The sequence below is a fragment of the Balaenoptera ricei genome, chromosome 7, assembly GCF_028023285.1.
Source record: "Balaenoptera ricei isolate mBalRic1 chromosome 7, mBalRic1.hap2, whole genome shotgun sequence".
Classification (NCBI taxonomy): Eukaryota; Metazoa; Chordata; class Mammalia; order Artiodactyla; family Balaenopteridae; genus Balaenoptera; species Balaenoptera ricei.
Genome location: NC_082645.1, coordinates 117,270,130 through 117,293,926, shown reverse-complemented (window position 1 = coordinate 117,293,926; position 23,797 = coordinate 117,270,130). Strand labels below are relative to the sequence as shown.

Below are 23,797 nucleotides of genomic sequence, written 5' to 3'. Positions count from 1 at the left end.
ACCTGGCAAACTGGATGTCAAATGGTGTCTGAGGCAAAGGCAACGCTTAGGACACCTGATTCTGAACCAAGGCTTTATTGGGCCTGGGTAATTACCTAAGAGGTGGTAACGGAGAAGGCTGGTGAAGCGTCGTGAGGGACCAGTGGTGGCACCCTTCGCTTACCACAGGGAGCTCAACACCACTGAAGCAGGGCAAACCTCTCCAGTGCATGTGCTAAAAGCGCTGGCATCCCACACATGTGGGCTCAAGTCCAACATTAGCCCAGGGGGAATAGGTTAATATAATATAAATCAAAATAGCAGAAAATTCTACGTTGAATTATGAATATACCTTTTGCTTCTTGATTGTATCTGTCTTGACTGACCTAGTATATTGAGCTTTACACTGCAAGAAAGATTTTTCTCATTTTAGGTTAAATTGAATATTACCCAGTTGTAACCCATGCGTGCTCAGACCTAGCCTATACAACATGAATGTGTTGGATATGCATTTAGGTCTCTCCCAGAGGCAAGCATGAGTGAAAGTTCACAGCAATGAACTACAAAGAGCCAGCCCCATTCCTTGGCTCCATGGCTATTTTAATAATTAAATATGGCTTGAAACAACTGGACCAGTAGTTAGATCTTAGAAATTCTGAGTTATGTAGGAATGTTCACCATAATGATAATTAGATCTGAACCTCTTTAAAACTTTAGATTTCTTGGGATGAATTTGCTAGAACATGAAGCAGTTAAAGAAACAGATTTTCTTTTTTATGTTTATTTGTATATTTATTTAGTATCTGTGAGCTCTGTGAGGGCTGGGACAGTATCCCCAGCACCAAGCAAGTGTCTGACACAAGACAGACACACAGTGACTTTTTACTGAAGAAATGAAGAAGTAGGATTTACACACTCAGGAAAGCACCTCAGACACTGCAAAGGAATGGGAAGGAGTAAAAGCATAGGGACACCACTTAAAGGCGTGTCAGAAGGAAGGGGTGGCGACAAGAGATCTCCTAGAGGGAAGAAACAGATTTTTAAGACAGAAGAGCACACGCGTCTGTCTTCAGAGGACACTAATGATCGCTAAGCCTTTTCTTCTAGCATTTGACCCAACATAGGACAGAAAAATTCCCACTTCAGTTTTTGCCCATCACAAAATTTAAGTACTTCTTCTAATTTCAAAACTTTCACTAGGCCTGTCTGGAAGTCTCATTGTTTATTTTTTTTTCCTGATGCATTGCTCTTTTAGGAGTGATTCTGTTTTCCTAACGCTACTTACTGCCCGCCAAGGTGGTTTACAGTAGTATGATCAGATTCATTTCAGATGAATAGCAGTCAGTTCACTGATGAACATAGTTTTCTGGTTTCCTAAACCAAGGATGGCTGTCCACAGAAAACAAAGGTAGCCTCCTCCGGGCCAGAGGATGGCCTCAGAGTGACAGTGCCTGGGAGTCTCTGCCTGTTAGGAGTTGTGGGCTTGGGCCACGCTAGTTACTCAGCCTGGGTCCCGATTTCCACATCTTGAAAAATAAGGGTGTTAACAGTTCTTGCCTCATGGGATTGTTGTCCCGATTAACTGAGACAATATACAAAGAGCTTGAAAGAATGCCAAAGCCCTTAAGAAATGTTGGCTCTTACTGCCCTTGTCCAATAAAAATACTGAAATACTTGCCCTCTGATTTTATGTGGGCATTTCCTGAAGTGCGGGCAGCGTCCCCACTGGGGGTGGCCATTCCGCCAGGATAAGCCACGGGGGTGACCTGCAAAGCTAGTTTTCACTTCACAGCATAGGAAAAAAAAAAACTGTCCTCTGCAAACGCGTGACATTTTCTACTTTTTCTTCTTCTTTTTCTCCCCGCTCCTCCTTTTTCTTTTCTTTTTTTTGGTGGGGGAGGCATGTACAGGGTAGTCAGACATTTTTATTGCAAAATGCCGTCTGGAAAAGATGCAAAACAAAATTGCTAAAATGCAAGGGAGAAAAATAAGGGAGAAAAACAAAAGGCCCCCTTCCCTTTGCTTATTGAGTTCAAAGGCATAACAGGCAGCACCCTGCAGCAAATGGGAAGCTACACTAATTTTAAAGCCATAAAACGCTATCAAGTTCCCTGCGGGGCAGGACTACACTGAAGCTCATGGCACCTAAATAAGATATGGTTCATTTACTTCGCAGCTTAGCCTAATGTAATCATCAGTGGATTTTTAGCCTAGAGTTGTAACAGGCAAACAGCCGCTGCGGCAGAGGCGGTACTCCCAGCCATCGGCGGGGCCGCGGCTAGATGGCTGTTGATTAGAAAATTTTTCAGTTTTGACAAGCACTTAATGAACATCAATCGCACCTTGATTGGTTTCCATCTGGGGCCACAGGCACACCTGAGAAGAAGCAGCTCTCTCCATCTCCACCTCTCCTTCCTTCTCAACACTGTAGCAACCAGCCGGCAACCAGGTTAGAACCGGAGAAGCACATACTTACAAAGTCGAATAATGAAATTCCATTTCTTGGCAGCAGGGAAAAAGAACATTCCCGCACTGTCCCCCACGTCCGATCTCTCCCACTGACAGTTCTCCGGAGCGACTTGCCGTCAGTGAAGAAAATGGACGGGTTTGATTTATTTATCTTTCGCAAGAATTTCCGGCCACAATTAGTAACCCTCAAAAGGCCCGAAATGGAAAACAAAGTGATACAGATTGGGTACAAGGATGAAGCGTCATGCTGCGTACTGATAAGACAATATTCCAAGGACTCCTCTGGAAGCTTTACTCAGATCCACAAGCTACATGGTTAAATCTGTACAGTTATAAAAACATATATATACTTTTTTTTTTTTGAAAAGCAAGAAGGCAGAAGAATTTTTTAATGTAGAAAAAAATTTAAGTTAGGTAGGGTCTAGGCTACCTGGTGGTCTAATTTCTAAACAGATATGAAGACTTTATTTGTCTGATCTCACCCTACTTATGGTCACTCTGTTCTCAACATCAAGACAACGTGTACTACGGTGAGCCTGCATTCTGGCCATTTTAACCATCAATCTAAACACTTTCAAAGCCCAAGGGCTATCTAAAATAAACAAGGAATTCCTCAGGGCAGAAATAAGACTTTGATAAAGAATCTAACATTTCTGTGTATGTGTAATAGGTATGAGTTTTTCAGTAGTCATTTTTTTCTAACAAAAGTTGTAGCTATTCCCTGAAAATATTTATACTACTGTGGCAGTATCATTCCATGGGTTTGAAATCATTGATATACGGGAGAAATAATTTACCATACTATCTGAAACTCGTTGGATGAATGCCAAAAATATTTCCCAGGTCACCTAAAGAGCAGAGAGAGACAGCCTCCCTCACCTTTGGTGGGCACTTGGCAAACACAGAGAGAGCCCATGGCCCACGTGGGCAGGGGTGGGTGGGTGTTTGCATGCCACATGGGTTCCAGACCATCATTCAGGTTATTAAACCTCCAGAACCCACCATGTTCTTGACTGGTCCTAGCGAATTTCTCTGTGGTTATTTCTCATCCAGGGCCCTCATTAATGCTGGGCACCTTGAAATTCAGCCATTCTCAATAGTTCTCCCACGCTGTAGTTTTTACATTAAAACCTCAAGCTCCAAAGAGGTATTTGTACACCTATGTTCACAGCAACATCATTCACAATAGTTAAGAGGAGGAAACAGCCCAAGTGTCCATCCAACAAATGGATACACAGAATGTGGTATGTATACCTGGAACTGGTTCCAGGACCCCCATGGACACCAAAATCCGCAGATGCTCGAGTCCCTTATATAAGATGGCATAGTATTTGCATACAACCTACACATATCCTCCTGTATACTTTGAATCAGCTCTAGATTGCTTATAATGCCCAATACGATGTAAATGCTACATAAACAGCTGCTGGCATGCGATAAATTCAAATTTTGTTTTTTGGAACTCTCTGGAATTTTTTTCCCGAATATTTTCGGTCTGCAGTTGGTTGAATCCCTGGACTGTATATATCCAATGGTATTGTATGTATATACAATGGAATGTTATTCAGCCTTAAAAAGGAAGGAAATGCTACAACACGGATGAACCTTCAAGACAGGATGCTAAGTGAAATAAGCCAGTCACAAAACATAAATACTACGTGATTCCACTCCTAGGAGGTACTCAGAATAGTCAAATTCATAGAAACAGAAGGTAGAAGGGTGGCTGCCAGGGGCTGGAGGAGGGGGAATTCAGAGTTAGTGTTTAATGGGGACAGAGTTTCAGTTTTGCAAAATGAAGACGTTCTGGAGACAGATGGTGGTGACGGTTGCATAACACTGGGAATGGCCTTGTCACTCCTGAACTATCTGCTTAAAAATGGTGAAGATGGCAAATTTTATGTGATGTGTATTTTACTACAAATAAAACAAAACAAAACCAAAAAAAAAATCTCAAACTCCTCTCCCACCTTGGTGACCTTTTCTTCATTCTGCCGAAATGGAGCCTGGAAGTGACTGTGACACTTTTCTGTGGCTTAAAAACATCGCATGGTGGCTTCCTTTCCTACAGTTTCAGAACTGCAGGCCTACAGATGTGAGGACAGGCCACACGTACGGCTAATCGTGCCATCATTCTTTCATTCCTTCGACAAAACAGTACTGGCTCAATGTGAAGGAAACGCTGGCAACAGGACCCAAAATGTCTCTGGCTCCGAGGAGCTCCCAGTTTTGGGGGAGAATCGGGGCCATGAAATAAGGCAAGAGAACAGGGAAATGAGCCAGAGGGTAAGGTGCGGGCACACAGCAGCGGTGCCCACACAGGCCTAGCAGGGGAGGAGGCTTCCGGGAGGAAGTGACATGTAAGACACCACCAGGAGGGGGGGCAGGAAGGAACATTGCTGGTGGCAGCGACTGCATCTGTTAGGACCGGGAGCCCCCAGAACACGGCCAGTGCCAGGAACTAAAAGAAAACCAGAGCTGTGGAGGAGGGATGGCGGGAGACTGAGGGAGCAGGTGAGGCCCGGAGGGGCCTGCTAGGGAGCAAGGACGCCGTCTGAAGCGAAGCGGGAATCCTCTCCGCACGGAACGTCTAAAAGAAACAAATGCAGGGACGGAAATCAACGTGTGACGTGAATTACAAGTGACGGATCACGGGAAGACTTGCTCTTCTCCGCACTGCGGGTGGACAGGTTTTGGGAAACGCGATGGGCAGGTACCACTCCAGGAGAACCGAGCAGACGTGCAGTTCTGAAAGTTCAGGACAGGTAGGGGTTGGGAAGTCGTCTCTCTAACTGTGACCTCTGAGGTCTTCCTGATGAACTCCCAGGGACTGCGGCGGAGAAGGAGAGGCCAACAGAGCAATCACCTCGAAAGGCGCCTCCTGATTCCAGGGAGCTGCCCAGTTCCAGGGGCTCCACAGGGGCACCTCCAGGCCGCCACGGCGGGGATGGGGCCGTGCCAGGAGCCGAAACCATGAATGAGGGGGCCCGGTCCGTGGCTGCTTCTGTCCACGTGCAACCAGAAGGTATCGACTCAGGTGGAGGCGGTGGGGTGGGGGTGGGGGTGGGGAGTCTGACGGAACGCCTCGGAAATCAAGGAAGGAAGGAACTGTAAGACGGGAGGAGGTGATGAAGTTTTCGAGGCCACAGAGATGCAACACACCTTGATCTCATCTGTAGATAAAACACATCGAATGAAGTTCCGTCCAGAGCCATGTGCGTATAAACGTAAGAGCCTACGCTCCTACGCTGACTACAGGGGGGTGTATTCAGAATACACTCTCCCATCGAGCGCCTGCCGTAAGCTGCGTCGGTTCCTGCCCTGGAAAAGGCAGAGCATTCAGTACGCCTTGAGGTGGACAAATCAACACCTCCAGATCCTCGAGGTGATTCCCACAACACTGGCTTGAAAGGCCAGGTCTGCCCTGAAACTGATCCGTTTGGATAAAGGGCCTGTGGTTGCTTCTGGGGAAGCAGAGAACGCTGGAGACTGAAGGACGTGAGCCTCTGTCCCATCCTCGACAAAGCCCCGCACACAGGGCTTATCCCTTCAGGCCCAGAAGCAGCAGACACGCTCGCGATTTTCGGTGCTTCTCAGAGCTGACTCTTGCCGGTCTGAGAAACTCTTGCAGAAACACCTGTCATGGTCCAATGTACTTGTCGCGGTCCGATGTACCGTTTACAAACCCTTTCCCACTTGTCTGAAACAGGCAGTAAGACTAGAGAACAGAAGTGCTCATTTGTTGCCATAAAGCTCCAGACCCTTGCTCCCTGATGCCTACATATTTTCCTAACCTACCTGTACATGGATTGTTCTGGGTTCCAAGATCTTATGGCATCCGTATAATGCCATTTGGGTGTGTGTTCTCTTCCGACCCCGACGTAAGCTAATCTATTCTTAGGGAGGTCTAGTTGTGCAGTGTGGGTGGCTTTCTCCGTCCCAGTCTCACCAGAATTTTTAAAGCAGAGCCAGGATCACCGAGGACAGGTGTGGAGCGCAGGCCGCCTGGGGGCGAAGACTTGACATGAAGCCCCAGAGCAGCCATGGCCCCTGCCACGTGGCCCCTACGTCCGGGCCTGTGTGCTGAGCCCGTGCTAGCCCTGGGCAGACGGGGGACCGGGCACAGTCCCTGCCCTCGGTGAGGCTACACTAGACGAAGCGGTACCGACGTGAGAGGCGCCAGGACAGGTGGGCAGCCTGGGAACCAGGTGTACCTCCCGTGGACAAAGGGCACAAAGGTCCACCTGCATGACGAGCATCAGACCAGAAACACAAGAAGCCAGACTGGAGAGGAACGTGCAGACCGAGGACAGCTTCCGGCACCGTGGCTTCTACAGGGGTAGCAAGATCCCGTAATCGTTCATCACAGAACGAAGCAGGTTGACTGCCGCGGTGTGACACAGCCAGGACACGCCAGACACCATCTTCTCAGAAAGAAAGGGAGGCCTGACTTCTCTCTCAGGGTTATCAGTCATTCCATGAGCCAAAGCTTCTACATCTGGAAATCTGGGCTTGGAATCTGTCTCTCTAGCCCTGTAGCCTGGCTTCTGCAACGTTCTGGGGAAAACAAGGGAGAGGTTTTCTGCGTGTAACTCAATTCACCACCTCAAGAGATGGGGGTCTCCCTTCACGGGTGTGCAGTGGGCTGAAGGGACTGATTCTTAGTGAATGCTCAATCCTCAAGTAAAACGTCCCCATTTTATGTGAGGACTGTGTTATCTTATTTTATTTTTTATTTTTGGCCGCACCTTGCGGCTTGTGGGATCCTAGTTCCCTGACCAGGGATTGAACCCGGGCCCTCGGCAGTGAAACCGGAAGAGTCCTAACAACTGGACTGCCAGGGAATTCCCAGGATTGTGTTATTTTAAATGACAGTTACCAGCAGTGGGTACAGGCAAGAGTTGTTCTTCTTACAACAAAAGGTATCTTCCTTTTTACCTTTAACTATTTCTTTTGAGAAGCATACCTACTTAGGAAAGCATCTCACATCTTTTTGTTATTTTGGCATCAGTATCAGTAAACAAGTGGATTTTTCTGCCTGATTTTGAAACTAGGAACTTATACTGAAATCAGCATTCTGATGACAATTCAGAGTTCAAGTCCATGGGGAAAAAAACAAGGAAATGTCAGCAACCTGCAGAATCTGAGGCTTTGTGGAGCTGGCGAGTCTAAGGCACTTGATGAGGAATGAATGTCCCGTAAGAAGGAAAAGCCCAGTTCTGCAGGGCAGGGAGAAATGACAGCACCCCAGCTGCTGCTGTAACTCAGGCAACATACAGAAAGGGAAAGAAATCCAGGAGGGAGGATTCCAAAAGTGTGAGCAACTCAAGCACAGGTCAGCCAGGTGGGCTGTCCACACCTGCCACATGTGCTCAGGAGGAAGCCGGGAGAACCTTCCTGGTCCGGGCACCATAACGTCCTTGGCTTGACCTGCAGCCAAGAGAGAACTCTTTCAGGTCCACTCAGGAATCCCCCCGCACACACCTTTGTCAGCAGGAATTTCAGCCGTGCCCTCGACGGCAGCTCCTTCGACACGGAAGATGAATGGGTGGCGATGCTGAACCGTGCAGCCCCGAGGTCAAGTTCTTTCTCATTATCCTCCCCATTTTTCTATCAAGGTGCTCCCTAAGGCTCACATTCAAGTCCACAGAAAGGGAATCCAAGGCTCTCGGAACAGGCTGCCCTTCACCCACCCAGACTAGGAACCAGCAGAGTGTCACAAAACCTCGGGACACTAAGACGTGTCTCCCCCAGAAAACTTAAGCAGGTAGGGCTTTTTAAAGGTCTTATAGTTGTACAATTTGTCCGAGGATCAAAAAAATATAGACCACGGAAAGCAGCAGCAGAAGTCAACAGCTTGCTTTTTATTTATTTATTTTAAAAATGTGTTTATTTTTATTTATCTATTTTTGGCTGTGTTGGGTCTTCGTTGCCGCGCCTGGGCTTCCTCTAGTTGCAGTGAGCGGGGGCTACTCTTCATTGCGGTGCGCAGGCTTCTCATTGCGGTGGCTTCTCTTGTTGTGGAGCACGGGCTCTAGGCGTGTGGGCTTCAGTAGTTGTGGCACAGGGGCTCAGTAGTTGTGGCTCACGGGCTCTAGAGCACAGGCTCAGTAGTTGTGGCGCACGGGCTTAGTTGCTCCGCGGCATGTGCGATCTTCCCGGACCAGGGCTCGAACCCGTGTCCCCTGCATTGCCAGGCGGATTCTTAACCACTGTGCCACCAGGGAAGCCCAACAGCTTGCTTTTTACTATTTCAGTCTTATTTATATAGTTAGGGCTGTCTTTGCAAAATGCCACGTGGAGATGAGAGAGCAATTAAGCTGGTCAGTCCTGAAGCACGGGTGACCAACTTCTCCCAGTTGCCTGGGACTTCCCAGGTTTTAGCACTGGACGTCCTGCATCCTAGGAAAACCAGGGCAGTCGGATACTCTACAAAGCCAAAGCAGCTTCGTTACCTTGGTTGAGTTTTCCATGTGTTATCTAAACTGCTTTCTAGGTTTTATTTAATTTAATAACAGCATCTTGAGAAAGAAAGACGAATCAAATCAACTGGCTTGTTTTCTGAGCCCGGGTCTTCGTCTTACCATGAAACTGATCCCACCCAGCAACTCCAAACTTGGAATGGGGGGTGTCCTTAGAAGTCCAACTGACTCTGTGAGCCTCCATTTGCTAGGGGTTCCTGGTGACAATTTCAGACGCACACACTCTTGAGAGTCTGAAGTGAGCTTGAGAAGACAATAACACCAAGCATCCCCTTGCAGTTAAAGGATTCTTTCTCTGGATTTCCAGAGCAGACGCTGTGCAGCCAGTTTCTCGATGTCCACCTTAAAATGCACACTGAGAAGAAATGAAGCCTGACTGTGTGCAGAAGGGTAGGATGTGTGAGCTGAAGCTTCACAGGCAAGGTCCACCTTCTGAAAAGGCGGCAGCCCAGGCCCACCACAGACCAGGCGCTGATACACTCAGTTACAGAGACAATGCCATGGACTTGTGGGTTCCTTCAGTCTTCCCCCACCGGCTGCTCTGCTCAGCTATTCTGCCCCTGCCATCAGACCCCATGGCTATCCTTCCCCAGTGCGGGAACCACCGATCTTTAGGAACACCTAGGTTGAAATCCACCATCACTTCTTCCTCCTGTGCCTGCATCACCTCCTCTCTGCCTACAATGCAGGAGGGAGGGGGACCCCATGAGCCCAAGCCAGCCACTGCTGACGGCCCCTGAGCCTCTGGGGAAGAGCGGAAGCAGGCCAGGAGGGGTGGCAGTGGGCGAAGGGTGGGGTTGAGACTTCACGGACAACAGAGTGAGTAAATCTGGGGTCCAGAGGCATCGCTGATATCAACTCGTAGGGAACTTTCTCCGTCTGGGTGGGATCAATGTTTGGCCCACTTTCCCTCTGATTTCCAGATGATCACGTCCTACGATCTGGCCACACACAGGCGATTCTATTCCACTGCTCCGAGAGGGTCTCTCCTCCCTAAGAGAACTGTTTAAGGTTTTCAACGACAGGAAACATGCCTGGGGTGAAAAAGCTTCCTTCAATGACGTCTATCTGCGGTACAGGGAAGGCTTAGGGACGCCTGTGCTACAGAAATGGCAGAATGAGGCCAAGCTGTGTGTCAGAGGGAGCAAGGATTTTGGGCTCCTAAATAATCTGGGTAGGAGCTGAGATGAGGCTTGGGGTGAAAAACAGAAAGACACATCCGGGATGATGCCGTCAAACTGGGCCGACTTTGAGGGCTTGGGAAGAAGATGTGGGTGTGAAAGGATGTGCCAGAAGGAAAGGGAAATCTGAAGCTATGGTGACCAGTGGGAAGTGATGTCCTGGGGACACCACCCGAGGTCCCTTTCTATTAATCTTGTGCATGTGAGCTCTGAGGGGGACAGGCCATCTAGGGGGACCAGCGTCAGATCCCCTGGCAGCTGACCCATTCCAAACACTCAGTGAACTTGGTCTCACACCAACCCCACTGCCGGCTGCAAAGCTGAGGCCCCCCAGTTTCATGACGGCCAGCCTGTTTCTGAAGCCACCGTTTCTGACAAGCCAGAGCATGTCATCCTGCTAAGATTCCACAAGCTGAGCACACAGCTGGGGCCACACACTGACTGTTTATTGTGTCCAAAGGCTGGGTCTGTTTTCTACCCCACCAACGCGTGCGAGACGTCTGCTGGGATTGAAACTTGTGGTTCGGGTCCAAAGGATGATCTTTACATAAACACTTCCACAGACACCTGTGTAATAAGGAAACCGTATCTGTTTCCCTCAAGAATAGAAATGACCTCTTCTGGGAGATCTTTTTTTTAAAGGGCATCCAACGAAGACAAAAAAATACAAGAGTCGTGTGGGTGTTTTTTTTTTTTTTTTTTTAAAGGAAATGGTCAGTCTCCTGCTTCCACAGCGCCCAAAGTAAGTTAAGGGTAGAGCCCAGTACTGTTGGAGCATCTGGTCCAAGAAAACACCTGAGAAAACCAGCATCGCTGGCAGCCAAGGGGAGCTGAGGGGGTGATACGGCAAGGCTGGGGAAGGAGAGGCTTGTGGGGCAGTTCTGTCCAGCAGCAAACTCTGTACCTTCTCATAAACTCCTGGCCTTGCCTGCCTGTCGGTCCAGGAGTACTGGTCATGGTGGTCATCTGGGATTTTAAATTGGCTAGCTAACAAAGGAGCTGTCTAGATCAGCCCCTGCAAAGGGGGTCCAGCCTTACAGACCACGCTCTCTGATGCAGGCAATGCTCTGAAGGTGACGCACTTTGACTGCAATAAAACAATTCAGGGCCCTCACCACGCTGGCCTATTTCCACACGAGCTTGATTCAGTCGTTTACTCTTGCTCCAGTCTTCCTTGTGTGCAAGACCCCGCCGAGATACTTGGGTTCAACAGGACACCACGTCGAAGGTGACTCGTGATAGAGTCAAGGTCCAGCCTGATGGAGTCCGTGTGCAGTGCATGTGTGCACAGGAAATAAATGCCTGTCCCACCAAGAAGAGAGCCACACGGCAACAGGTAAATGCTGGTTTTGAAGGGGCCGCTGGGGCTGCTACAGGCCCCACCTAACATCTGTTTGAATGATACACGTTTGATACATCTCAGGCCTATTGCTCTCAGACGCCCAACCCCACCCCATTACAGGCGCATTACCTTATTGGAATCCCACCCTCACAAAAGCATGCCGGTTTCCTTTTTGGTAAATAAATTACCTCATCATCAGAAGTTACAAGGATACACAGGAGCTGGCACAGTTATTCCACCAAGGACAAACACAATCTTTGTAGAAAACTATCTGAAAATGTCAGGCTGTTTAGCCAAGTTCTTTTCCTTGGCTCCCTGGAGAGGAACAGGCTGTATTTAGGCTCTGCTACTTGAGATCAATGCAGGTCCCCTGCTCCATGGCCAGTACGAGGGTGATGACCGACAGTACTGAAAACCAAAGCCACCAACCTGGGCAAGATTTCCCCAACCTTTAACCACTTAGGTCCTCAGCACAAGTGGCCAATGAGCTTAGTGGTCTTTCTGCCATAATACATCTTGGAGATAACCCAGGGAGTGAGTGATACAGTGTGATCAGTGTTTGAGACCATTTGGTTCTATCACCTTTTGAAATTTTCCAGACTCAAATAATGGGGCCATTCTCCATGATGCAGAACTTTGGGACTTGAATTAGCAACACATCTGCATGCTCCCAAATTTCTTCATAAGGAAAGTCAGGCTTCTGCCCTCGGACATCCCCTTGAATACCTCCTCCCATCTGGAACCAAAGAATGCCAGTCTAACTCAGCTGCTGGGGATCTGTAGCTCCCAACAACTTAGACTAGAACAGATCCATTCCAGGTACCTGCCAGAGAATATACCTGAAACTCACTGCCCTCTAAACCTTCACCCAAAGCTTAGCTGTATAGACAAAATCAGTGAAGGATTACAATGAAGGTCATGCCATCCCTTCATGCTCTAGTAATTCAAATCCACTTCTAGATTAAGCCACTCCCTCAGGGAACTGTGTACCTGCATCAATAATTCCAGTTCCCAAGAGACTGGCATTAACTGAAATGCACTTGCAAATGACATTGGCTCTTGCTTGCCCTACAATTACATAACAAAGCCCCACTGTGTTCCTTTTCTGGATTCCAATAATATCCATGCATACATAGGGAAAAAAAAAAAAAAGATGGCATTGAGGACCATCACAAGAAGCAGACTGTGTGGGAGAATTTTTGAAGAACTGATGGTGATTATATCACCAAGAGGTTGAGATGAAAAGTAAGTGGTTATCAGCCCTCCGACAGGAATGTTCCAGTACCATCTTTTGTTGTTACCATCTTTCCCCCTTGGCAAGAAGGAGCAAATGCCCCTCTGATGGCTCCTGAGCTTAGCAGGTGAGTGTAAGGTGACTTCAGATGCATCATCAATCAGATCTCACTTTTTTACTCCCCAGCAAGAAGATGGTGATTGCACGTCTCCCTCTAAGTAACATAAAGCAAATGGGTCAATAATCAGGCTTTGCTCTCTGACGGGGTCTTTGGAAGAACTACGCCAGAGAAAGGGCAGCCTCCTTGTTGATGGGGCAGCTTTGCGGAGAGAACCCCAAAGATGTGGAGGGGGACAGGACTGTCACAGGCAGGTCTCATGGGATGGGATTAAGTCTCTGATTTGGAGGTCACTGGAGAAGCAGCCAAATAACCCCAAATAAATCAAGCACAAAGGAATTTCCTCTGTAAAAGAAGGAGTATATATCTCAAAAGTCTACTTAATGGTGAAGCATGGGAAGCATGCCATCAACAGGAGAAACACACCAGAGACACCTAAAGAAACACATGCTTTTTAATACGGTTCAGAAAGGTGAAGCCACTGCTGAAAGACAAGAGGGAAAAGGGCAATTCACCCCAGCAAGCAAATTACACAGCGAGGGTACCATTTGTTACCATCCTATTGGAAAGGTTTTTTAAAAAGGGAAACGTCCCTGAGAGCGCAGGGGAAAAAGCCAGAGGAGATGAACTGATACCGTCTTCCCAGGAATTTGGCACTACATGCCCAAAGCCCATAAAAGCATACACTGTTCAACTCAGGAAGGCTACGGCTAGGAATCTGCGGGAAATGGATGAGGGCACAGAAGTGTCAAAAGAGGAACCTGATTCGAGTTACTTACAACAGCAAAAATCATTCAACATGTAAATTTACTTGCCAAATGTCTGTTCTGGAGATACTGTTAAGTCCATTAGGGCACATATGCAGAATGAATGTTATATAACTATTTAAAATGGTGGCATACATTTGCTGACATGGGAAGGTGCCTATGATCTGGCATCGTCTAGGAGAGCAGGCCACATGCCATGTGCACAGGGGTACTGCATGCTTGTGCAAGGAGAAAGCACAGAGTGTAGAAATGGCTGGGAATATACACCCCGAAATGTGAGCAGTCATGTTTTCCAGTGGGTATTTGGGGATTTTCATCTTCTTCCGTATGTTTATTTCTAACTTCTTGCCAATCACTGTGCAATTTTTTTTTAAGTATTTAAAATGAAAAGCTTAACACTGTGATATAATCAAACAACCAGCTAGTACTATATATTCTAATCTACGCATTTGTCTACATCAAGGCAGATAAACATCAGGCAGGATTCATGGAATGTGTTGTTCTGGAATAGTCATTACACCCCGTCTTCAGGTTTTACCAAAGCTTTCTAGAAGAGCTCACCGTGGGTGGAATGTCTACTTTTCCCCCAATAATGAAATCAATTGTCTTTTAATCTATCTTATAAAAATCACCAGTATAAGAGAAATTATTACACAGAGAAAACGAACTTGCCTCACAAACTGGTATGTGTTCTTATTGGACAATAAAAACTGACTCATGAATTGCATTTAATTCTTGTTTTTGTTCTCAGCTGCTCAAGCTGACCGTGGGTTCCCTAGTCTAGATGTTCAGACAGATCTCTTTTTTTTCTCCTTTCTCTTTTACTACTTGCTCCTGTCTTTTTACTCTCACTTAAAATTTTTACTCTCATTTAAATACTACTTTAACCTCCAACAGAGCTGAAAGGTTTGACTGTGCTGGGACCCCCTCTGCCCCTCACAGCCCAACACCTGCTAATTTCTCCGAAGGAGCAATACTCACATGTAAACTTGGATGATAGGTCAGCACACCATTGTCACACAGGGTGACGTATTTCTTTTTCCATTCTTTGTTCAGTGATTTGCCACTTCGCTTCAGCAGCATGCCCTGTAAGGAAAAAGGAGGCAGACAGAAATTAATAAATATAAATTATAAAGTCCGGTGTCCATTTTTTAAAAAAAGAGTAGGCACATAGGTAATTTTTAAAATGTTAAACTTTCGTTTTCTCTCTGCCATCTTAAAATGGAAATGACACATTTTTAGCTTGGTAATTTGATTTTCTCCTTTCTTTTTCATACAATATATTTATAGTCAACCAATTTCCTTTTGTGTGTGTGTGGAGAATAATTTCCTTTTGTACGTGTGTGTAGAACTTAGCTTTGTGACATTAATGAGTGCTAAGATATGCCACTGGTTCAACAAATATAATACAAACCATCCTGATGTGCTACATCATACCTTTTCTTGTAACTAAGTTATAAGCACATGGAGCCCCTAAAGGTATTAAAAAGGAACCTACATTTCCTTTTCTAAAAATAAGACAGTAACCATATTCTTACCTTATGATATTTATAAATAAGAACATTTTTTTTACAGTTCTTCATTTCAGACCTTAATTTATTAAAAATGAAATTCCATTTGCAAACTTAGCAACGGCATTTAATAGATGAACTGTGTATAATTTACTTTAACCCATTTTTAATGAAATCACATTAGGGCTTCTTGAAAACCATTCAAAACTTGAAACCAACACACTTCTGAAGTATACTTAATCCAGTCTTCCTTAGATGACTGATGAGAATTCATTCTTGTTTTAACTACCAATTCCCAGCAAACCTTCCGCCTTGTTTGTAGGTTTTCCTGAGTTAAGAAAACCGAAGGCAGGGGGCTTCCCTGGTGGCGCAGTGGTTGAGAGTCTGCCTGCTAGTGCAGGGGACATGGGTTCGAGCCCTGGTCTGGGAAGAGCCCACGTGCAGCGAAGCAACTAGGCCCGTGAGCCGCAACTACTGAGCCTGCGCGTCTGGAGCCTGTGCTCCGCAACAGGAGAGGCCGCGATAGTGAGAGGCCTGCGCGCCGTGATGAAGAGTGGCCCCCACTTGCCGCAACTAGAGAAAGCCCTCGCACAGAAACGAAGACCCAACACAGCCAAAAATGAATAAATAAATAAATTAATTAATTTAAAAAGAAAACCGAAGGCAGCCCTGAGCTCTGCCAGGCCCAACACCTTGACTCTGCACTTTCTCTTTCCCTTTTGGGGCTTCGCGCCGTCCTTACTCAATTTCAACTTGAGCTCTCATATCTGGGTTCGTCTGACTCTTGTTCACAGAGAAGAAGGAAAACAGAAGAATCTCCTCCCTTGCTCTTCCTCTTGCGGCCCATTTATAAACCTACATGATGATAATTATGACTGCGAAAGCATAAGACTAATGCTAGTGAATTCACCCGGATCGAGGCAGAAAGAAAGTTCTAAGTTTGAAATAGAATCCGACACCTTAAAGAAGCAGAGGCATCCTGAGTCCCCTTGGGAATTTTTACCAGCCTCCGTCCGCCGCCTGATTCTATTGATCAGGAAGCAAAATACAAGAAAAAAATCAAGTAAGCGTTTTTTATGCAATGGAATTAAGTTCCAATTAATTACCAATATTGTGACATCATTTTTACACCAGATTTTACAAATGTAATGGACAACTCGGGACTCTGACCACAAATGTTTACTGTCGCTGAAAGAAAACATTTCAAAGTTTGAGGCAACCGACAAGTAAACCTTTGGAAGAGCATTTCTTTCCAAGTGCTTACTTAAAGAAAGCACGTGACATAAAGCTGCAGACCTTGATTTCTTGGAATCTCAACCAATATAAACCAAACATGGCACGGAGACTGACAAAGGGAACCAGGCCCAGAGGAAACTTTTACTTACAAACCAAGGCGACACAAGTTCCAGGACATAGTAAGAACCAGTGGGAGAGGGGTGGTCACCACTGGTGACAATGAATTAGTGATAATGAAAAGGCAACACTTAAAATCATGAAATGTCCCTCCCTGGTGGGATTTCTAAGATATTAAAACTCAGCATAACAAAACATGACACAAGTTCTCCTGCAGGCTCACATTTTCCCACCACCATCCATTTTAGCTGGAATTCCAACAATACCAGGGGCTGGGGTTACTATGTGTCATTGGTGGCTGAGAGCTGCCCTGGGCCTCAGAAAGCTTTTCCTCCAGCCTCAAACGAAATGCAGGCCGCAGGTCACACCCCGGGGCTCCGTGCAGATGGACGTTCAGAAGTCTTTCAGCTAGCTCGTGGGCACTTTCAGAAGCAAATCCTACACTCCCCGGTGAAAGGTATAAAGACTTATTTCTTAAGGGAATAAAGGGAAAATTCATCAGGAGGCCACGTGAAGAGACGACATCATAGTTTTCTGGGAAATTAAATTAGGCCAATTTGTTTGGTCCTAGGAAAACTTAATGTCTTGTTGAAAAAAAAACAAAATCCAAATCTTGACAATCTTAAATAAATTCCGTGGTTCACCTCGGAGGATTATCTCTGATTACATGTACTATTCAAATGCTGCAACATTCAGCAGACCTGAACACCCTACTGGCCTAGGAACCATATTTCTGCCCTTCAGCCTTGGCCCCAGCTGGGCTTATTATCCCACCCCTCAGAGCCCACCTCCCCAAGACTGCAGTAGAGACTGAACCGATTGGCCGCCTGGCTCCCCCACGTCACGTTGCACACAAGATGGGGTCGCCCAGCTGCTGGTCTGGGCAGAGCTGGACCAGGGAAGGCGCACTTTTCTTTCAGTGGCCTGAGCGCTAGCAGGTGCTGATGCGTTTCCAAGCGTCGTCATGTCCTCTCTCTCACTCGCTCCCCGTAAGAAGCAGGGCAGGGGTAGCAGAGTTATGACGGCTCCCTCGTTACAGACATGTACTCTGACCACAGAGCTAAGGGAGCTCGTTAGTGATGGGAAGTGACAGGACCAGCCACCGTGCCCTCTTCATTCCTGCCGTTGTACTGGGCTGCTAAGTTCTGGCCTGTGGGCAGTGACCACAGTGGTCAAACCGACCAATGTCCCCAGCACTGCCGGGCCTACAGCCTTCGGTCTCGAAGCACCAGCCCCTCCTCCCAGGGCACGAATCCCAAACCTGAGAGCGGCGGGTCACCCAGCATCCTGGCAGGCACCTCCAGTCCGGTTCCTCTCTTGAGAGGGCACTGAGAATCCAGGATTGCAAGGGAATATAAAATACCAGTAGCATTCGGTCTGGTATTTTATATCCGCGCAGTGAAAGAACAGATAAGCACCACTCTAACATGAACAAATTCAAATCTGTTCCTGAAAATACATTGTATATGGATCCAGAGGAAGGGGTTTCTGTTGGCTAAATCTTAAGAGTACCCTGAAAATGCCCTAAACTCTGAGTGTCCTGGAGAGAGGGGAGACCGGGACGAGGATTTATGCAAGCAAATCTCCAGCTTACTAAAAGATTCCAGGAAGCGGGTGGTCAGGCTGTTGCAAGTGGAGAAGGCCAGACCTCTTGATGGGGTGGAGAAGGTCAACGAGGCACGGCGGAGCCAACGGTCCAGGAACGGCGCCCCGGACTGAGCAGGGAACGCAGGGTCCGCGTCTGCGTTTCCAGATTTCCTGATGACCCAAGAGAAGAAGAAAAACTGGAGCTTTATGCGACGGCTCCTTACTTTAGAATGTCAGCAACGGGTTATACACCATCTGCGTGTAATTCAGGCCAAACCCAACACGTCTGCAGGCCAGACGCAGGCACCTCTGTGTCTGCGACCTCCGGCCAAGAGTTAGCAGAAGGCGGTAGCGGGGTCTGGACCAAGGTGCTGGACCTCCCACGGCTGGGCCACGTGGGACCTCCATCCTATCACCCAGACAGCAGCCATCCACAGGCTTGCACGTCCTGGAAGGGGAGTCCCAGGAAAGCCCAGGGCTGTGGATTAATGCCCACAGCTCTGGACGTCAGGGTCCACTTCTGCACTTACATGTGTGAACCTTTAGAAAAGGTCAGCCAAAACACTAGGAGAGACCAGCAAACTGTGCGGTCTCTCCATAAATAATCAAAAGAGCCCCATCCTGAAAAACATGATGAGACACGAGGTCTTTGATGAGTCGAGGGCGCGGGAGGCAGCAAGCAGGATGAACTTTTGCAATCAGAGGTTCAACTGAACTTCAAATGAGGAGACTCAGGAAACAGCTTCTGTGGATTAAAGATGTGTTTCCTTTTGCTTTCCTTCTATTTTTTTTCTTAAATTAATTCTGAACCCTGATTTTTAGAGAGTATTTGTATCAAGTGGGAATCACAGAATTTCAGAATCACAGGAGACTCTGGAAGTCAAACCATTCCATCCCGAATCTGCTAGACCAATATTTGTGCTTGATCCCTGCCCGGGGTCACCCTGCTCAAGAATCCCTGGGGACAGTGAACCCATGGGCCTGGACCCCTAGAGCTGCCTGAGCAGGGCTCCGCTGCCCTCCGGGGGGCGAACCTCGTCTGTAACTCTGGAGTGCAGCCTGCCCCCAGCATGCCCTTCTTTTGAGGGACCAAGGACAGTTGCCACAAAGGCCCAATGAGATGTCTGTCACATAGCTACACAGCCAAGCCCCGGCCTCCTCCCAGAGCAAAAGGTTCCAGACACGGTGGGGCTCTCCTCTGAGCACAGGCAACATCCTCCAAAGTGCTGAAGGGAGAGAACCCATCACCTCCCTTTAGGACAGACTTCTACCGACGAAGCAGGATGCTCTAACATGCCAGCAGCCCCTCACTGCAGGCTGAGCCCCTAGACTGGATCCCCCATGCTTCTGCCATCCCAGACTTACACAATTTCTACTCTAACTACCAGGAAAATGGAAAACCCTAAAAATAGTTCATTTTAAACTTTTGAAGGACGCAAAGCCCTGATCCCACAAGCTAGAAGATGACAGAGGCCGGAAGGCGCTCTGCCAGAGACACACGGGCGGGCAGCTCCCATCAGCGAGTGTAAATGGCCCTTCTGATTCTAAGTCTCTTTGATTCTGTGTGACCCAGGGCAAAACCGCACGGCGGAATGTCAAAATGTATACTTGGTCTATCTTTCAGATGCCACTTTTGTACATGTAGAAACGATTTCCTGCTTAAGATCGTTTCTCATGGACCAGCTATCCCAGTGTAGACGTCAATTACAGTTAATGCTTTATTTGAATTTCGCATGGCTTATGCATCTGTTTTTAAAATTTTTTATTTCAGAACAATATTGGGCTCATTGTGAGCCACATGCTGCTCTAAGAGCCTTACAAGTAAGTATTAACTCACCGAAAGCTTATGACGACCTGATGGTAATGACTATGACTATCCCCATTTTACAGATGAGGCCACTGAGGCAGAGAGAGGCTACGTAACTTGCCCAACTCACACAGCCAGCTTGGTAGCTGATTTCAGGACAGCTTCCAATGCACCAGGCTTCGCGGTATTCGTGTCCCTGTGTAAATCATCCCATACTGACTCAGGGGTGCCTGAGACTCACTTTAACCAACAGTAGCAGTTGAAGTGACGCTACCTACGCTGGTTTTAAACCTTAAGAAATCCTGGCAGCTTCCGCTTCGGGGAGCTCTGACCAGGAAGCCATGCTGTGCTCTGTCCACAGTCCTGAACCACAGAATTACGAGAAATAATAATAGTTTTTTCAAATCATTATGGTTTGGGGTAGAGTATTAGGCAAAAATAGACTAGAAAAACACAACTAGCATCCTGCATTGCTGTAACAAAAGTCAAAAACACGTGTCACTGGCTTGGAACCAGGCAGCTGGCTGAGGCTGGCAGGGACTGAACAGCTGGAAGGACCGTGAGAAAAATGCTCCCTGAGGTTGGAGAAAGGGGTGCGACTTGTGCGCTGGCAGGACGGACAGTTAGCAGACCTGCTCCCTGTGGGAACACGCAGCACAGCCAGGATGTGTAGTGAACCCCTGGACGGACGTGGCTAGGATTTCCCAGCAGAATGCCAAACACGCTAACTGCTCTGATGAGCTCCGATGAGTCTGGGAGGAGGGAGAGGACATCAAGGTAGTTTTCAAGCAGAATTAGAAAAAATATTTCTGATTTAAAAACCTTACTGGACCAGACCATGAGAAAAATGGTTTCTCAATCCCAGCTTCTCCTGCAGTAGAAAACTCTGAGAGTAAGAACTGGCCTCAGAACAAAGCTCGAATCCAGGGAATGGCAGGAGATGTGATCTCACAATAAAGGCCCCAGCAAGAGTGTGGCAGTCAGACCCCCTTCTTGAGAACTCAGAAAGATTTAAGGTACACCCTTCCCATTACTAGAAGATCTGTGGATCAGAGACAGGAACCTGTGGATTGGCTTTTGCCTAATGGACAAAATTTGTAATTCAATACAAAGGACACCCACAAGGTTTTTAAAGGAATTACACCACTTTGGACTAAAAAGCACAGAGGGGACTTCCCTGGTGGTGCAGTGGTTAAGAATCCTCCTGCCAATGCAGGGGACACGGGTACGAGCCCTGGGCCAGGAAGATCCCACATGCCACAGAGCAACTAAGCCTGTGCGCCACAACTACTGAGCCTGCGCTCTAGAGCCCGTGAGCCACAACTACTGAGCCCGCGTGCCACAACTACTGAAGCCCGTGCACCTAGAGCCTGTGCTCCGCAACAAAGAGAAGCCACAGCAATGAGAAACCCGAGCACTGCAACGAAGAGTGGCCCCCGCTCGCCACAACTAGAGAAAGCCCGCACGCGGCAACAAAGACCCAACGCAGCCATAAATAAATAAATAAATAAGTAAATAAATTCATTTAAAAAATAAAATGAAATAAAATAAAAAGCACAGAGAAGGTTCAAAATGAAAAGAGGCCCTGGGCTTTCAACCCAAGTACAGGCTGAGAAAGCTATGTAGCTGTACACAGGCCATTTCTTTATGGAGAAGGAAGGCTGACTCAGATAGCAGAGTCCAGGGCCAAGGATGATACCCCTGGAAGCAGAACACACCCTGTGCTGTGGACCAGTAATATCTACAGGTGTTCTGTCCCTCTCCTCCTTTTTGGAATGAGGTACCTGCTGTGGTTCTCCTGTGCCGGTGTCAGCACTGTGAGTGTGCGTGCGTGTGTGTTTATGTGTACGATAACTTGTCCCTTGAGTACCTGGTCTTCAGATGGAAAGGTCATATCCCAGGCGCCTCATCTACATGTGCACCTGATGTAGATGACAATCTTGGATTCAAGCCTGAGCCAGATGCCATGATGGAATGAGACTTTGTGAATCTGGGGACAGGGTGAGGGTACTTTGCACGTGGGAGGGCAGATTGAAGTAGCTAGTCTCCAAAGATGACCCTCAAAAACTCAGCTCACTCTGTCATCCCAGGCCCTCAGACTCAATTTAACTAGTAGAATGTGGTGGGAATGACGCTATTGTTCTGGCCAAAGCCTGAAGAAGGCCTAGAAGCTCCTGTTTTTGTGCCCTTGGGAGCCCTAGCACCCTTGTAAGAAATTGGACCACTTTTCTAGGGAGACAGTGAAAAGGGAGAGACCCTGAGACTACATGGAGGAGAGTTGGGGTCTCGGATACACGATGGTCGTTGACCTGCTGGCGTCAACCCCCAGCCGTATGAGCCACGTCTGCTGAGGCACCAGATGTGACTGAAGAAATCATCTTGTATGCCCCAGCCCTAGAAGGCATTTTGCGGAGCAGAAACGAGCTGTCCCCAACATCCCTGCTCCAAATTCCTGACCCACAGAGTCATGAGCAATAATAAAATGGTTACTGTTTTAAACCACTATGATTTGGGTTAATTACCAGCAACAGATAACCAATGCAGTGGGAAGAGCCGGGAGCAATAGTCTATACTCATAACCGGAAGCTACACCACCTCCTTGTGAATCATTTCACCCTCCAGACCCATTTCAAAGCTTTAACATCTCTTACTAGTTTGCATAGTAAGAAATTTAAGGGCTTTGTGACATCTCAAATATTCCTCTTCTCTTACTTAGAAATGGCAAACGTTGATCTAATTGCTACCACCTCATTCATTTACTGATGCATCAGAAAGACTGATTTTTAATGATCCACAACCAAAACATCAGATTCTAGGCAGGCATTTCTTGCCTTTTTGGCTCAGGGAACTCTGTCTATGGTGGAGCAAAGAGTAGAATTGTCTTTTGGCTGCAATCTCTTTATTAGTCATGTGTATTCTCTGCGTAGTCCCAAGCGGTCATTGAAAGCCAAAAGCAATGTTAAGTGTACAAGCTTTAAATAACTCACAAAGTTAATGTAATGAATGTAAGTGCTATCTAAGGTCCATCACTCAGTGCCCGCTGCAGCCCCAAGCTGTGATAAAACACCACTCATAAATTTATATTAAAACTCTGTTCGATAGCAATTATTTACCAACAAAGATTTACTGATTGCATTAGAGACTGGGGGTCTAAAGCAGGCAAATCAGTCTTTGTTTTGAGTTGCAGGGACCAGTGGCGTTGGCGTCTGTGAGCACAGAGATCATCACGACACCGGGGGAACATTTGACAGCCAGGGTCCTACGAGGCAACGGAGGACCAGCCAGCTGCAGGCTGCGCCACGGAAAGATCAGACCATCGACAGACACATCCATGAAGCACTGATCTTTGCTCTGAGGCAGCATTTCTCATCTGCTTTAACAGCCACTGGAGGCCATGCATGCATCTGACTGAAAGCAAAGGAGAGGCCACGTGTGATTCAGCAGTGATATAAATTGAATTATCCTGCTGCACTTGAGGGGGTGCCAATAGCTTCCTAATTACCAAGTTCAAAAAGACGATAGTTTTTCCAGGGTTTGAAACCATCCACACAAGTTCAGAAATGTTTAGTATTTCTGCTTCTAAAAAAGAAGTGCGGTTTGAGTCCTTCTTTGGTTCTACAATGAACACCTGTTAAGGGTGCCTCGGTGACTTTATGATTCGCATTCTTAGTACTTCTGAGTAGATTCTCATGATAGCAGTTAAAGGTTTTCTATGGAATTTCTAAAACATCGCAGAGAAAAGCTGGCATCTTTACCTGAGATCCAAAGAGTAAGATCACCAATCATTCAATTTTCACATTTGCATTTAGTACTTTTATTCCCATCAAGATTTTTCCTGTAACATGTATTATACTTGTGGTTTACTTACGTTTTGTTGACTTAAAGAAAAAAAAAAAAAAAAAAAAAACTAGGAAAGGGCATTTGGGTGAGTGGTACATTTCACATTAGAAATTGGGGAAGCACAGGAGTC

The 23,797-nt window shown here is 47.0% G+C and overlaps 1 protein-coding gene across 10 annotated transcripts in view; it reads right to left on the bottom strand.

Annotated features, from left to right (window-relative positions):
- AGAP1 (ArfGAP with GTPase domain, ankyrin repeat and PH domain 1) overlaps positions 1–23,797 on the bottom strand; it is a 550,927-nt gene that overhangs the window by 195,518 nt on the left and 331,612 nt on the right. For all 10 annotated transcript variants that reach the window (XM_059928979.1, XM_059928981.1, XM_059928985.1 and 7 more), the window contains one exon: positions 14,551–14,655. In XM_059928979.1, the coding sequence (XP_059784962.1) occupies positions 14,551–14,655 (105 nt within the window). The remainder of the gene's footprint in view (positions 1–14,550; positions 14,656–23,797) is intronic.